Source organism: Halyomorpha halys, unplaced genomic scaffold (genome assembly GCF_000696795.3).
Source record: "Halyomorpha halys isolate HHAL.00 unplaced genomic scaffold, Hhal_1.1 Scaffold940.1, whole genome shotgun sequence".
Lineage (NCBI taxonomy): Eukaryota > Metazoa > Arthropoda > Insecta > Hemiptera > Pentatomidae > Halyomorpha > Halyomorpha halys.
The window spans coordinates 507891-525582 of record NW_027114279.1 but is presented as its reverse complement, the minus strand read 5'-3'; the positions used below and the strand labels follow the sequence as shown (position 1 = coordinate 525582).

The 17692-nt window shown below is 30.2% G+C and overlaps 1 protein-coding gene across 1 annotated transcript in view; it reads right to left on the bottom strand.

The window, feature by feature from the left end:
* LOC112210019 (glycosyltransferase 25 family member) overlaps window positions 1–17692 on the bottom strand; it is a 389701-nt gene that overhangs the window by 60658 nt on the left and 311351 nt on the right. The window contains exon 6 of the mRNA XM_067051487.1: window positions 12800–12874. Within this exon, the coding sequence (XP_066907588.1) occupies window positions 12800–12874 (75 nt within the window). The remainder of the gene's footprint in view (window positions 1–12799; window positions 12875–17692) is intronic.

Here is a 17692-nt window from a genome sequence, read left to right as displayed (position 1 = left end):
ATAATAATAATAATAATAATTTATTTATTTGTTCATGGGACAACCCCAATAAATAGAGTTATCTTGTGAAATACATGAAATAGATAATCAATTGTAGTAATTTTACAAAAATGATGAGTTAAAGATCGTTTATATAAACTAATAACAAAAAATATACCCAAGCTGGGCTATCCACATTCGTTAGAATAAAACAGTAAAATAAAAAACATTACTTCATATTTAATAATATTAAAAAACAAAACAAAAACTACAGCTCCTATTGGGACGATAGGTGTCCAAATCTAAGCAGAAGGTCTAATCCTGAATGTACAGACAGAAATTCATACAACTGATTTTGGATAATATCGCTTAGCTTCGGCATGTATCGGATTCGGTTCTCATGATACGCGGGGCAATTTGTCAAAAAAATGGAAACAATCATCCAGGGCTGTTCCATCACAAACTGCACAAAGCTTCTGTGGGTCCAAAGTATATTTGTGTGGACCGACATTTGATTGCATATTTACAGGAAAGTCGTAGTTGGGCAATTAAAAAATATTTATGTTGTTAGAATAAAAAATTTCGATATGGCTCCTCCCATGACGATTCTTACTTTATGATTTTACTACAGAAAGGTATACAACTAACCTTTTTCCTTAATGTTTAAAATGTAAAATGAGCAAGAAAATTTTCGATTTTGAGTACATAACTATTTTTTTCCTATTTCTGCAAGAATATGAATCTTCCCTACTTTCGATAGTGAGAAAGAAAAATTATAGGTGAATTTCTGTTATATTTTTACTGACGCAATTGCATAGATTGGGCTAGACTATTGGTTTTATATCAGCATATAAAAACAGTAAAAAGTTCATAAAACCGTACATATCTGAACACTATATGTACATAGTTCTAACATCTTTTTGTTGATGAAAACCGATAAAATTGCTTCATAAAAAATTGGCTGAAAAGGGGGGAAAAGAACATCAAACCGTATTTCTCTTCAACACCTACTCAATTCACATAAAAATTATCAACCCTCTAAATCAATTCAGAGCGGTTAGAGAGCCCCGCAAAACCTTTAAAAGACTCTTTGCAGAGAAATAAATGTTATCTGAAATTCACCATCCCTTGTATGGCATAGTTCTACCGATACAAGGATCCTATATACCAAAGTTCAGTCAAATTGCAATTATGTATGGTGGTGATGAATACAAATAACAATAACATTATATTTGAACTGTTTAAAGTCGGTTGGAATTCGGCCCAGGATAGTTGACTTTTACTTGCTGGCTGGCCCATAGGAGGAACCACAATCTTCTCATTTAAAAAAGTGAATAAACGTATTGAAAGCAATAAAAGTGGTTCTTGGAACCATCTTAGAAATCATAATCTAGTCGAATGAAATTATTATTAGGTTAATGACATAAGCTTTCTCTTAAAATGAATTTTATGATCCAAAAAATATTATGAAAACAATTAGGAAGTACCTTCAATAAATTATATGTATGTACAGTTACAGTATTGAGTCAGTTGTTCGTTAATGCGATGTCAGCTGACAGAGGGTCATATCAGTTGACCGAATATATGAGCTAATGGAATAATATTGAGGAACTTGGGAATCAATAAATCAAGCCTATAGTCGTTTGAACTCTCCCCCGCCCACCACAGTGGAGCGCGGTCCATCCCACCACCGATGTCCATCCCACCAGTACTTGAACCAACTGGCCCAATATTATGATAATGTTGGCCTTCTCCCTGATAATGCCATTGGGCAAAGAAAGGGCAAAATTTAGATATATGTATATTTAGCATTAGGTTTTAGATATAAATATTTTATATATTGTAAATAAAAATTTGGGAGGAAGGAAAAAAAAATTAAACAGTCTTTAACTGGAGTCCCTATTATACCTTATTCCTTTTTCTCTTTTATTTTTTTTAAGTTTTGCTTTCCGCGATACTTAGGTGTTAAGTTGCATACATTTTTTTTTTCCTGATTGGCTCCACACGTTCAGATCATTGTACACCCGAACTAGCCTTCTCCACTCCTGTCTAGACCGAGCAACTGCTTACCATTGTATGCAGCTCTTTCACCCCTTTGTAAATTCTACATATTCGGTTTGTTTTCGTCCTGTCATGTAGTATCTCGCTTACTAGACGAGTAATTGATGATAATATTTTAAAATCATAAACAGAATAATTGAAAGTAAATTTCCGATACACCATTCATTGTTGATCATGATAGATTGCTTCGAGCTATATAAACTGACCAGTCAGTTAGTCCCACTGTTCCATTTAGTCAGGCTCTGATCCCATTTCACTAATAAATACAATAGTTAAAAACTATCTTTCGGTTGTGTTTGTTTAATCTTTTTGCATACTCAAAACTAGCAAAGCGAAATATTGCCATGAGTTCTAGATGAAATGGGAGATATCACAACAGTAAATATGAGGGGGAGTAGAAATAACAAACTGTATTTCAAACGAATAATGGTGATTATGTTTGTTCCAGTCACCAGTTTCACGTTAGTATCATTGTTTGTTCGCTAAATAGTGAAAGTGGTCTCCTGTTTATGGATATCGTGGTATCGTTTACTAATCATAATTGATATTTTAAAATCATATACAGAGTAATTGAGAGTAAATTTCCCATATACAAAAATTAGTTGCTAAGAGCGACTATTGTTCTTATCATTTTAACATTAATAAATAAAAATAACGAAAATTTCATTAATTATTTTGAGTTTTTATTTTAAATGTATCATTAAAAAAAAATTTTTTTGTAGAGAATAATTCACAGACAGTGTTGATAGACACTGTCATGTAGATACATAATTCACAGTGTTGATAGACACTGTCATGTAGACACATAATTCACAGACAGTGTTGATAGACACTGTCATGTAGATACATAATTCACAGACAGTATAACGTACCATTAACTGTTGAACACATACTGACAGACTGCAGGCATTTGATAGACACTGGATTACCACATCATTTGGCAACATTATTAAACTTTAATAATCCTTACATTCTGGAAATATTTGATTGTCATCAGAAATAAATATGTACGAATACCTTAATGACAGACATACTTCACTTTTCATTGGCTGGTTGGATTTGAGTGGACTGTATAATTGAAAAATGAAAAATAAAATTCTATTGTTTAAGTTACAATTGGTGTAGGGGGTGACCGAAAGAAAACATTTATGATTAGATGGTTAGTAAATTTTGAATGGCTGGGCTATGGAATTGTAGATAATGAGGTGGTTGATGATGATTATTATGTGGTGGTGGATATTAATTATTGCCAGGTGAACTTACTTCATGCTTCCTTCTTCCCTCTGCATTTCTATGCCTCTCTCCCCTCTGCTGCTGGGAACTACTCCAGTAAATCTACTCACTCATGGTATATATTACTGATGAGTGAACAAAAAGAAAAGATGGAGTGCTTCTGGCTGAAGACAAGATGGCTATCTCACATTAGTCTCTGTTGCTTCTCTTGCCACCGAGAGCGTTGGAGGAGGTGAGTTTTGACTGTTAGCCACATGAGCACTTGTATATCCTGTAGGCTATTATATGCCATAATGTATTATGGTGGCCCCTCTAATTCAATCTTTCGGTTGCCGTAGGTTACCCGGAACACATTTAAATGTTTTTTTTTTTCCTTTTTATCACATAAATTTATTTCACTTACCGTTATCGAATAAAAATGTATATATATATATATATATATATATATATATATATATATATATATATATATTTTCTGTTCCTTTTATCTCTCAATTTTATTTTATTTATATATATATATATATTCCTCATTATGAACAATTGCTATTAAATCAGTTTATTTGTTCTAGTATAGATATTAGGAATGTTTCCTAGAGGTCAGTCAGTATGCATAGGTAAAGACTGCTGATATTGTAGATTGCCTCATTTTATATGTAAAAAAATTCCACTAATAAGATAACACAATACCCATTCATAGTGAAATTCAATGAATGAAAAAAGTTAGACAAGTATAATTTTATTTTTAACCTCAGCCAAAGCCCTATTATTTTTGGTAAAGTAATTTATCTGGTATTAGAAAAAACGCAATATATATATATATATAATAGAAATTAAAGGATATTTAAAAATATAATTAATATAATCATATTCTGTAAAGAGTTTCTAAAACTAAGAAACGTGCCGTTACCCCCTTGAAATTTGAGTTTATCGTTACAAAAACACTAAAATTGAATTTTGAAAAATCCGTCCGTCCACTGTTTGTAGAGAAAAAGTATATAGTTTTTTGGGGATGGTTATGTCAGTATGCAAATGGGACAAGCAAAATTATTTAATTTTTTTTAACTTTAAAATTAGAAAATATCAAACAAAAGTATAATTTGTAGCGATTCTTTTTAATATATTAATTAAAATCTTACATATTTTTTAAAAATCATATGACCTTAAGGCAATTAATATCTTTTAAAATTCTTATATATTATATCATTATAAAATATATCTTATATATTCTATAAAGATATAATATGTAAGATACAGTATGTAGTTTATACTCTATAGGATAGCTTCGGATTGTTTGAATGTCACATTAGTGATGTATGTATAGTGATTTATGTTTAGAATCCATAAAGAAATAATATACCACTCACTCACAAATAAACCTACAAAATGCTGTTGAATATATAGTTTTATAAAAAAAAAAGGTCAATTATCATAATATGGTAAACATATTTAACTATATATAAAAAAAGGAAATCGACAAAATTTGAATAATTGCCCATTCAAAGTCTAAGCAAATAAAATAAAATATTTTACAACGTCTGCTGATAAAAAAATAAATGCAAGAAGATGAAAACTGACTACCATACCTCCTGTCGTATAAGGGCTTCCGGCCGTGAAATATATTTTTTATATATTTAAAATATTTAATATGTTATATACATTTTATTTTATAATATTATTATAAAAGTTAATGACAGTTCAAAATATAACGTGAAAGTTAATGATAGTACAAAATATTTAAAAGTGATGTCAATAATTAAGTGTTTATAAGTATATTTAAATTTATCATATACAAATATGTATATATAAATGATTAACATTATTTATTTAATTTTTTTTTTATATAAATGATTGACATTATTTATTTAAGTATTTTTCAAAATATGAAGGAGATGGTCACGGTTGCGGTCCAAAAGAAAGAAAAAATAGTTACCAACTATTTCTTTGCCAACGTTTAGCTCCACTTTGTAGAGCTTCATCAGGGGTCAAAAATATTTTGACAATGTAGGATAATAAGATACAAAAAAGTAAACTAAAGTAAGGTTTAAAATTATGTCAATATAAGTGAAAAGAAAATTTTATAAAAATGAACAAAAAGAAGAAATAAAAATAGTTATAGTATACAACAGACAGTAATAAGTGTATATTAAAAAATAAATAAAAACTATTAGATTTAAAATGAACAGGAGACGTAATAACATGTAAAAATAGATATGAGAGAAAGAAAGATTTTAACACCTTAAAAGACGACAAATTCAGGAAGTAAGTTGAGAATAAATAAAGGTCAAGAAAGAATAAATTTAAAATAAAAATAATTAAAGAACATATCTGAACCGGAAGTGTATAGACATAGTGGGGGAAAGATAACCGTTATAAATGGTTTTTCATAAACGTAAAATACAACAAAAAGGTATAAAAATGTGATTATAATAATGACTATAAGAATTATATAATTTAGGAAACATAAATATCAGTTAAATGATAGAATACGTAACTAATATTTAAAAAAAAAATGTCATATACCGATATAAAATATATTGTATATAATATGAATAGAATGTAGATATAATGCAAGAAATGTAAAAAAAGTAAGTAAAGAGTATGAAATAATATAGTGTAACCTAAGCATACAAAATAATTTGATAAGGATAACAAACGTTTTTTGTATTCCTCGTTTGTTCAATTATATATAGTTTTCATTTCACTTATAATTATAATTATTAATTAAATTATAATTTTACATAATTTTTAACTCTACTTTTTTTGTATCTTATTAAATCTATATTGTCAAAATATTTTAAGTTTTTTTTAATCTGTTTTAGCCCTGATGAAGGTATAAAAAATGGAGTGAAACGTCGGCATATAAATAGTTGTTAAATATTATTTTTCTTTTTTGACCACACGCCCGATCATCTCCTTCATATTTAAATTTATTGGTTATTTACAAAAAAAAAAAAAATGCATGTTTTACTATTTGATGAATATCATAAACAGTTTTAAGGTAAATAATTTTATCTATAATTATTAGATCTGATTAAAAATAATTAAAATTAATAATTCGAAACAATAAGTATTATAATCAAAGTATTATAACGATATAAGAATTGCGAAATATCTTTACAAGGACAATTGTTAATTCTGTAAAAACTGTGACCAAAGAAGAATCTTCTCAACGGTTCATTGAGCTGAGTACATTGGAAATGGCTTGATAAATGAAGCAGAAAGACATTTCCAATCTCTGGAAAACCATGCTGGAAATAAAATCCTGGAAGGTATCATTGAATAAAATGGAAAAGAATCAACAGGTTACTTTTCCAAGATAATTTTTAAAAATCCTGTAAATGGAAATGACGAATTATACAAAGGGGTATTATTGAAAATAAGTTAGAAGACTTTTTTTTTTCGTGTCATTACTTTATTTATAATTTTACGAACATGATTCAAATCGCCCTGAGTCTTTTCGATTGAAATAAATATATTTAGTCTCGGCTAGATCTCCTTTTAAGAAGTTACATAAATAATATAGAAGCTAAAATAGATCACAACTTGAATAATTACCTTCATTATTTAATAACAAATAAAAATATGAGAATTAATAATTAGAAAACAGAATTGATATTTACACTTCACTTTTAGTAATAAAGGGAGCCACGATTGTTGGAATGATGGAAGAAGGACAAAAAGACAGGATTTTGAAGTCGACAAGGATGGAGCATTGTGGAATAGAGGTGGAATAGATCATGATAAGGATGGAGCATAGTTAATGACTTTTTTTAATTCAGAAGGATATTGGGATGGGTTATGGAGGTCAGGCGAGCAGAAGGGAATATTAATGGAATGAATTTGGGATCAGAACAGGTCTTAGGAGATATGGGTAGAAAAATTCAATAATGTTAGGGAATAAATAATTAATGTTAGAGAATAAGTAATTAATATTAGGGAATAAGTAATTAATGTTAGGGAATAAGTAATTAATGATAGGAAAATAAGTAAGTACTTGCGGTGATGGTGTGGGGAAAGCCAGTTAAATCGGAGTGTAAGGTGAAATAGGAGGAGCCTACGAAGTTCTGAAAATTAATCCAATAAAATAATTCATAAGTGTTTTAAGTTTGATGTCAAGTTCACCACTGATCCCATTGTAAACTTAGCAACTGTATGGGAAAAAAGAAAATAGAAAAAAACAAGCAATAAGGAATTTGTTTAATGCATTAGGATGACTGGAATACTACTATTCCAATAAGGCTGTCTCAAGATTGAGATAGGATAGTAGGATACTTGGACCATGATGTGTCCGAGAAAAAGTTTGGTCGATTGAGAATACATGGTCATGGTTTTCAAGGGAAGTGGATTGATGTGTGCTGAGTTTTAGTTCTAAGACTTGTTTAAAGACAAATATGTGTGTGAATGTCAATTTTCAATTGTGTGATTTATTGACCACCAAAGCAGAACGATAAGCTTTTTCATAATCAAAAATAGCTGAGGAAGTGTGTACTCACATAAATACACCAATATTTACATTTATGCGTAATAATTAAATGGACTTTTAATTTCTACTAATACTCTATATATCATTGAAGACAAAAGAACATTCATTTAGTATATCACTATCACATGATTATGGGAGAACAAGCTGGATATATTTAGATATTTTCTTTTACTTCCTCTTCGTACTCCTCAGGTTAGAGGAACTTGTATCAACCAGTCTTGTACCAGCAGATTCAATTCACCAACAGCTTTTCCTTTCTCATTCTCAATTAGTGATAAACTCACACATAGTTTCCGCCAGCTTTATAGTGCAATGATATGATAGTTAATGATAGATGTTTTAAAATCGAGACTCGAGCCTCAAGGTTCATTTTAAGTAGGTTGAGCTTCCACCATTCATTCATATTCTAAGATCTGGGTGCTCATGCATTCTGCATACACCACTGACCCACATAGACGTTTTCTTGCATTAAATATTCTTCTTTAATTTTTATATATTATTTTAGGCAGTCATCTACCTTCTCCTTTCATTCTCAGTAAAAAAACATAAAAATATTCTTAAAACAACTCTTAATTCTATATTCCTTCTTCTCGAAGTTTGACGGTAAGTGTAATCACAAAGAAGTTCTGGATTGTATCTGTGATGAAGAAGATTTCTTGGACAATTCTCTTCATTTATGGACGTAATTTCCCTAATATTTATATTCAATTTTCGTATTGGAAGATTAATAGTTGACCTATGTAGTTTGTTAGAAGAGAGCCCCGGATAGCAGGCAATAAAGGTACAAAATAGTAAAGTTTAACTATTTATTGCTATCCAATGTTTCGCTTGATTTTTGGTTTTCACCAAGCTGAATGAAGATACATCTATGGAGGCGAGACTGTAGCTAAACGGTTAATTACTATATTTACATTATTTTTGTCCCCGTTTATCCTTGATGAAGCCCTGCAAAGTGGAGCGAAACATTGTTTACTAATAGTTAATCCTTACTATTTTGTACCTTTATAGACACCAACCCAGACTATTCTAATACTTTTTTTGTAGGGTTTATAAAACATTTACAAAATTCAAAATTATTTTGGTTCACATTTATTTTGAATAAAAATTTCTGTTTTGATCACCTATTCCTGTCCTGATAATCCTACTTTAACCTGAAGAGAAGATTTTTATTAAATTTAAAAAATGAATTAATCTTTTCCCTGGTATTTTTAAGAAAACATAAATTTATTATTTTGACTTTATTCTTACATGCTTTTACTTTTACTTGCTACATGCTTTTAGAAAGGAACTACTTTCCTAAATTTCACCCGCTATTCATTTCTGAGTAGTTATGATCAATTTTTAAAAGTGTAAAGTTTTTTCTATGCATCTACACATTTCGCTCCTCTTTTAGATAACAATAAATTAATTATATAGACTTCAAAACAGCTTAAGCAACAGGCTTTTTGTTTATATATCCTCTAAGGAATCTCAGGTATATAATACTGCTATGGCCTCTGTAAATGAGTCGAAAATGTAGAATATACAAAAAACGTTCATAATGTTAGGAATGTACATCCAACATCCTTGAAGGTTTTTATCACCAAACTCGTTGCGCTGAAAAAATCTGAAATAACTCCTGAATCGGAAAATTAAATCGTCCTTTGTGGATCTGGATATTGTGTAAGGATCAACCATCTCGCAAAGTTTAGGGTCTCAAATGCGATCCTTACCAAAGATGATTATCCTTGTGCCCAGACCTATATAATGGTCATAACTTCAGATAGATGAGAGCACCTTCGTTTATGTGACACTAACTCAGGTTCGGTCTGTATTATTTACACATACTAAACTATTTTCTTAGACAAATTAATATCATTTAGTTCTTGAATTAACTAATAAAAAATAAAATATTATTTATTTAGTTCAATTTTTAATATAAACTTTAAGGAATAAATTTTTCAATAATCACTGACATTATATCCGAAGAAACTAGGAGAAAATTGAGGAATTCTAGTGAGACTGAAAATACCAGACAAAAGGCACTTCTCAAATGATAAGAAAGTTCCCTGATATGCTGGGAAGTTTCCCAACAACTCAGTAAATTCTATTACAATCTCTCTACTTTGTTTTATTCCTTAGAGCTCGTGGTAAATTGAAAATTGTTGAATAAGGTTTTATGAGGATTAACCTTTCTATTACTTTAATAATATCAGATATAAAATAAAAATAGAAGCAATAATAATTACAAAAATACTAAGAATTGGTACAGTAATTGTCTGTCTTCTATTTGTCTTAAAACAATATAGTCCAGGTTTTTCTTTCTACATCGTTGATCAACTTCTGAGTTTATTTTACAATTTATGAGCCATCCTCGTACAGTACAGATCAAGCAATAGTAGCAGGACCGCAGGGGCCTTGCTTGGATTGCGCCGTGACTTTGAACAAAGGCGGATAAGTATGTTATGCTCCTTCAGTTCGACATTTATTCCGCATTCAATAGCGTTTGGTGGCTGAACATAGCTTTAGAAATTGCAAGAAGTATAAGGCTCCCAGCAACTTTTACGACCTTTTGAAGATACAGACAATTCAGAAGATGCTACGGAAAGGGGTCCGCAGTCTCTGTCCTCGGTTCTTCTCTGTGGATATTGGTCTTAGACGAGTTGCTCAGAACGCTTGAATAGGAGCGATTCTCCGCCACGACCGATGTAGATGACGTGGTCTTTAACAGTAGAGCCACTCTCAATAGGTAAATTGAGAGATAAAGCTAGTCGGTGCACTAACCTGAGAGAAAAAAGTTAAAGATGACCACTTCTATCCATTCTAACTAAAAAAAACCCTCTCGTTCTTTTATTTAAATAGGTACGGCAGACAGAGCATATCCTATCATTTTCAGTGTGCGAGGAGCAAGGATACGTCCCAGCGAGGTACATATCCTAGGTAAGATCACGTACGTTGGCTTAAGAATTCAACTTGACGTATCACTTGGATTAAATGAGAGGCAGGGTGCTCTAGCATTAAATAGTCTGAGATACCCGCACCGAAGGAGTGTTTGTGGATATCTTCAGATATTAATCCCCTGCGGAAAGTCAAAATCAGGACAGGTTGGCGACAGTTGCTGCGATCTATCTGGACCAATAGGACGTTATCTTAAGGAGGTGTTACAGCACTGAGTAGGGAAAACCTATTGACTACCTCCAGGAGGAATACATACATTATTAGCACAACATAAAGAGGGAACATCTGGTGAATCTATCAGAGAACCTCCGATTGAGGATAGGTGAAGACCCAAGCAAATGGAAGAGGATCTTTCGAGAAACCACATTAGAAGAATGGTACCCGTGCTTTCTTATTGTTGGTCCACACCACAAGATGGTTTCAACAGGATTAAGGGTCTCGAAGCTCCACCCGGTGCTTGGGGGTTTCCGATCAAATCTCATTGTACATAACAACAATGTCGATTCCTTATGCCTTAGTTGTCGGATTCACGTCTAACTCTCCTGTGCAGCTTATGAGGCCCTAAGGGCCAGGTTGATAATGGAGATATGGCTGCACGTCTTGATGGAAAGAGATATTCCTCAAGTACTACTAAGGAGAAGTATCCATACAACAAGGCGTTTGTGCACAGGTGGAAGTCTACCCGCTTATCCATGGGTAGGAGACAACGAGCTACTAACGAGGGACGACCAGAGAGAACGGTGGACAGCATGGAAGAGGAGGTGGATAAACTTAAAATAATTCCATGCTTTGGGCACAACTTATGAAAATAAAGTAAATAGTTTTGATTGTAGTATTGGGTTGTAACGCAGGCGTGTGCTGCTTCTTAATGCTGCTAAAACCGTATGTCTAACAAGCAGAATAGGAGATAAATGAACAATCTTGAGTTGGGAAACCTTCCTGGTGCGTACTCTCTCTATAAAGTGGATACCAGGACATTCATATAATAAAACTGGTGGTTACCAATGATGAATCACATTATCGTTGTGATACCGTTGTTCAGACCTTTACCATGTTCAAATTTTTGATTGAACAATATAATTTTACATACTCTTAAAGATGTATACATATATATGATAAGAGTATGATTGAAGATGATAGCAAACCATGCTCAACCACCACGTTGCTCTCAAATCCGTCAAAATTCAGGTCTCCTTCTGTTCTACCCTCTTTCCAATAATATTTTTAACATTAATATTTTTAAACAATTAAAGAAATGATAAATTCACTAAACTTAAAGAAATAATAAGTTTTGGTTTATATACTTACCCTTCATGGGTTCTAACGGTAAAGATTTATTTTTATACTTATTGTATAAGTTGGCTTAAAATTATGAGAACCTTTTCTTAGTATGAAAAACTTAATTTATTCGTTAATATCCCTTTTCATTTTCCTTTAAGCACCCATCAATTTTTTAACTTTTTGACAAATTTAAAGAGTCTAGAATAAAAAGCAGGATCTAAAATGTAGTATAGGGGATAAGAAAATAGAGTGAAAATAAAAATAAGTTAAGAGACATGATAAGAATGATGTTAACAGGGTTAGATCATAAGACAAAATGTGTTCTAAAGATAACTGAGAGAGACCGGTAGTGTCAGCCTTTTGATATATCTTCCGTTATCGTTTTCTATGGGAACATTATTACTCTTAATAATGATAGCTTTGGGAGTTAAGAACACTAATAATAGAGGTATAGTGGTTTTTAGTTTCTCTAAATCGCATAATGCTTATACAATACTAAAAAAAAAAAATTATTTATCATGTAATTATTGGAAGAAGGCATAGCGAAAAATAATTTCATACTTATACTTAAAATAAACAAATATGCATGATTGATTATTTCTTTAAACAGAAAAAATTTTGACTTACTAAATTAAACTTAAAAAAAAAAGGTTTACGGGATATTGTATTTTAATTTTCAGCTTGTAATGTTAAACAATATGCTTGTGTTAGCCAAAGGGAGATATTGCAAATAGTTGTAAATAATATATATACATAGTACCAAAGGTTCATATTAATGTAACTGCATAATGAGAATGAGTAATGATGGAGTGTTGGAACTCCTACCTTTTGTGATAAGGGTCCTTGTAGCCAGGCATCAGCTTTACTCCCAGCCTATTCAGTTCGTCGTCCGTTAACAGCCTGAAATGAAATCATAGCATTAATACTGTGAAAGTAAAATTTTTCTATAGTTAAAATTCAAATGTTATAAATAAAAAATAACATATTTATCTGCATGGGTGATGCAATCTATTTTAAGACTATTATAACTTTATTCGTCAAATTCCACAATTAAGCTCACTATATCCTTATAGTACAAAAGCCCAAGAGGAAAAAAAAGCAATTATTTCACCCCCATTTTTCATCACTCTAATGAAATATGTGTAATTACTAGACAAAATTGATGAGTCAACTAAATATAGGTAGGGGGGATAAAAACAGGCGGCTATTATAAAACATTTAGAAAAATCTTTAATTATTGAAAAAAAAACGTTAAATATCTTTAAAACTAACATCACTAGAAAACCAAAGAGAACTTCATTTAAAATAGAGTAAATTTGCTAAAATATGAGACCATATATAGCTATTTACGTTCAATATAGGTTTTTAAAAAACAACATTTCTTAAAAATGTACTGAAAGATCAGTAGTTAGTGTATTTATTTTGAGAAATGTATATCCCAAAATCCATTTAACGTCGAGATGTCTATTACCACTCAAATTAAAGCTATTTTAATCGACTATAAAGTAGTTAATGAAGTTTATCGTCGTAGGAATAGTAGTTCTCATGGTATTCGATAAAATAAATTGATTTGAGTTGTTAGGACAAGTTTTCTTATGCCAAATTTATATTTATATGCGAATATCAAAAAAACTACTGACCCTACGAAGATAAGTATAATAAATTAATTTATAGTAAGTTAAATTTTCTTTATTTTGAGTGCTTGTAGACATATGTACGTATTATGGTTCTAGAGATATATTTGTTTTTCAAAAATCAAACATTTTATCCGAACAGCTAGAAATTAACATTTTGTGGATTTAATTTATCAAATATCATAAAAACCACTTCTCCTACAAAGATAAACGTTATAAACTAGTTTATAGTACATTTAACTAGCTTTAATTTGGGTGCTGACAGACATCTGTACGTCTTATCGATTATGAAAGAAAGCTTTTCAATAATCAATTATAGTTGTTCGAACAACTATAAATCAATTTATTTTAGCAAATATCAAGAAAACGACTATTCCTAAGAAGATAAAGATCATAAACTACTACATAGTAAATTAAACTAGCTTTAATTTGAGTGCTAATAGACATCTATACGTCACATAGTTCCTGATATATGGATTTCTCAAAATAAATTCACTAACTACTAATTTTTCAGTACATTTTTATGTTGTTTTTTAAAAAACTATATCTCGAGAACCATTGAACGTAAAAAGCTCTATTAGGTCTAATATTTCAGCAAATTTATTCCACTTAAAATAATGTTCTCTTAGGTTTTCTAGTGTTGTTGATAATTTTAATGATATAGAGCTCCGAATGAAAAATTAATTATTTTTAATGTTTTGAAACAACTGCAATTTTTATTTCCCCTATACTCGGGAGACTCATCAATTTGGATTATTGATTATACACAGTATTCATTAAAGTAATAAAAAATTGGGGTAAAATACCTGTTTTTTTTTCCTCCTGCTCTTCTACGATTATTCCTTTTTTATTATTTCTGTACTTCGGTATAATTTATCGCGGCATTGCCTATAAATGTAACCTATTAGTTTGTTGAGAAGAAAAGACTCACCGACTGACTATAACAGACTGTAACTATAATTATTATCAGAGTAGCGTAATATGTAATAGGTTGTCTGTTTTCTTCATCTTCACTAATATATTTGAATTACCTGACACTAAAATGTATTTTATTTCAGAAATATCTAATTGTCAACTGGTTTTCTTATTTACCTACATACGCACTTTCTCATAATACAGAGTAAACATTTACTTATATAACTGTGTAACTATTGTAATCTAGGCATGAAGTAAAGGTGACCCAACAATAGCTAGAATCCCCAATAATGCATACTACATGCAACTATACTATACCTAATTATGACTAAAATAAAATTATTATAAAACGATTCTAAAAAATATTTTTATAAAACATGAAGCAATGAAAATAAAATATAAACTTGGCTATGCGAAAAAGCTTTCAAGAACAGAATGAAAACACGATATTCCTTTCATTGTTGGAGTAAAGTAGTTTGCATAGCCGAGAGTCACAGCTGTTGTCCTACTTTACACCCCCTACCAGCAAAACTTACACATTTTCAATTTCGAATTATTAGTTCCAAGACTTTTCCTCTAAACTATCATGTCCATTTAACATATTTTAACTCATAAACTTATGGCGTTTTGTATTATAGTAATTAAATTTAATCTCAACAGATGCTTTATTTGAAAAAGTACTTCAGGTAATCTAAAGTTTTCATTCGTAAAATAAAAAAATGAAACATTACATGGATTTATTCGTATAATTAAATATTTCGTCACCAAAACAAACAAAAATTATGTTAAAAGGAAAAATAAACATAATAAAAGTACCCATAATTCTGTAACTGAAGAGTTTTTCAACTGAAACAACTCCATGTTTGGTTGAATTTTTGTCAGATGAGTTAGTAAATGTTTGGCATTTGTAAAGATGAGTCGTATCAACAGCGAATTAAAATGTTTAAATTTTTCTTCTTTTTTTTTTGAGAGAACAGTCAACAGTCATTGAAATAATACAACCACACACGCATAAGAACAATACGTATTAAGGCTGTTAAAAATTTACAGCCTTAATACGTATTGCTCTCATACTATATATACATATTAATTATACGTAAATTGAAAAGTAAATACTGAAATAATATTAACAAAAAATAAATATAAAATAAAAATACATTTTGCAACAATGATGAAAAAAAAAATCATCTTTAACTTATCTATATACAATTTACATTATACCGCAAAATGTTAGTTGAATAGGTCTAAAGTTTCGTGCTAAGGAGGAGATTATTTGTGACATTGTGAAAATATTTTAAACTAATGACTGAGAGATGGATCATTCAACTCCTACCCGTCACTAAAAAAGTAGGAGCACCACAAATGTCGAATTAGTGGCTGAGTGTTAAAAGTTAAAAGCTACTACTCTCTCAAGTCAGATTCAACATCTGATTTCAACAATACGGATGCCAGATGATCGGATATTCTGAATGGAAAACTGTAGATTAAAAAAAAAAAATCAGTTTATTTTTATATTAAGACATAAATGAGAAAAAATATAACCGTGGACACTGAAAATATGCAATATAAAAAAATAAGAATTATTTAATAAAGATTATTGCCTTTAGTTTATATATATATACTATAAAATAAAAAAATGCAATTTATTTCCACTCATTATATACAATTTATTTGAGGATGCCTAAATGAACATAAAATATATAACTTACAAAAAGAAAATATAGCTCTGGCCAATAATAATAAACTATAGACGTTATATAAACCATAATAAACCAACATAAATATAACCATGATACAATATACATAACCAACATTTTTTACAATCATCCTCATTTACAAGACCACCTAAATTATATATAATAAATTTAATAGGGGTTGGAATGTAGAGATGGTGGTAATTATTTTGTTATCTGGTAGTCACGAAAGTCGCAGTACTTCTACAAGATCAATCACTTATGAGCTTAATCCTTAAAAGAAAACATGAAATTTGCTAAACGAGTAGGAAAAATATAGATTGAAAGAAAAAAAGTTTATCGAACAGTTAGACAGACAGTAGTTTATACCTTGCAAGTAATGATGGTGATTCTGTGAAGACAAAACCTGAGGCTGATACCGGCTTTGGTCAGCGAACCAACCACAATATGAAGTTGTAGGAATGCGCGCTATTATAGCAATGGCTAAAAAATCTTTGATATAAATTATCCATACGCCACCGAGTGAAGTGATATTTAAACTTGTATTAGATAAATAATATTCTAGTTATTAACAATTTTTTATTTATAGCCCTTTTATTAACGGACATTTTTGAAAATTTTGAACTATATACGTAATGCATAAATGACATCAAAAAGTTACAAATGCTTTCACCATAGAAGTAACTGAAGTTCACTTTTTATTGGCTAATATAGCGCTAAGGCGGATAACATTGTTTTTTTTTTCACCTGGTTAGTACTTTTTTATTCAGAAACTTTTTAAAGGAAAAATATGCTTTTATTCCCTCAGGACCTGAGTCACATTTTCTTGGATTATGCTCACCCCTGTACTTATTTCAGACGTTTCCTCTCTTTATGACTTATTTTTTTCATACCCAGCAGTACTTATTTTTTTATGAATTTTTCAAAATTTACAATTATTTTTTACTAAGAAAAACATTCCCTTATTCACCAGAGACAAGATAAAAACCAAAACTTTCAACTGAGTGGATATCATACATATCTCCTTTTCACATATTCAAACTTTTCCATTCCAAACAAGGAAATCAAAATAATTACATTTATATAATTTGTCAGTATTAAAGGCATCAGCACATAGGGCTAATGAAGTATTACAATTATGTATTCATTAGCAAACATTTTGATAATAACAAATTCTGAAATTTCCTAAAATCACCGGATATCCCTGAACGTTATTCTCTCTTACAAAATATTTGGAAAATGAACCTCTCTAAATAATGTTTTGAGTATTTTTTTTTCACCACTACTATTGTTGTTTAAAGCATGCTCTCAAAAATTAAATTTTCTTATTCTTTGAGTTTTCAAAATATTAGGGTATGCGACACTAATACCTACCATTTAGGATTTAATACCATAAATTGGGAAACGCACATCTCAACATTAAAATTCAATGCAATAAAAAAATTAAATATATTACGGTTTCTTAGCGGCATCTC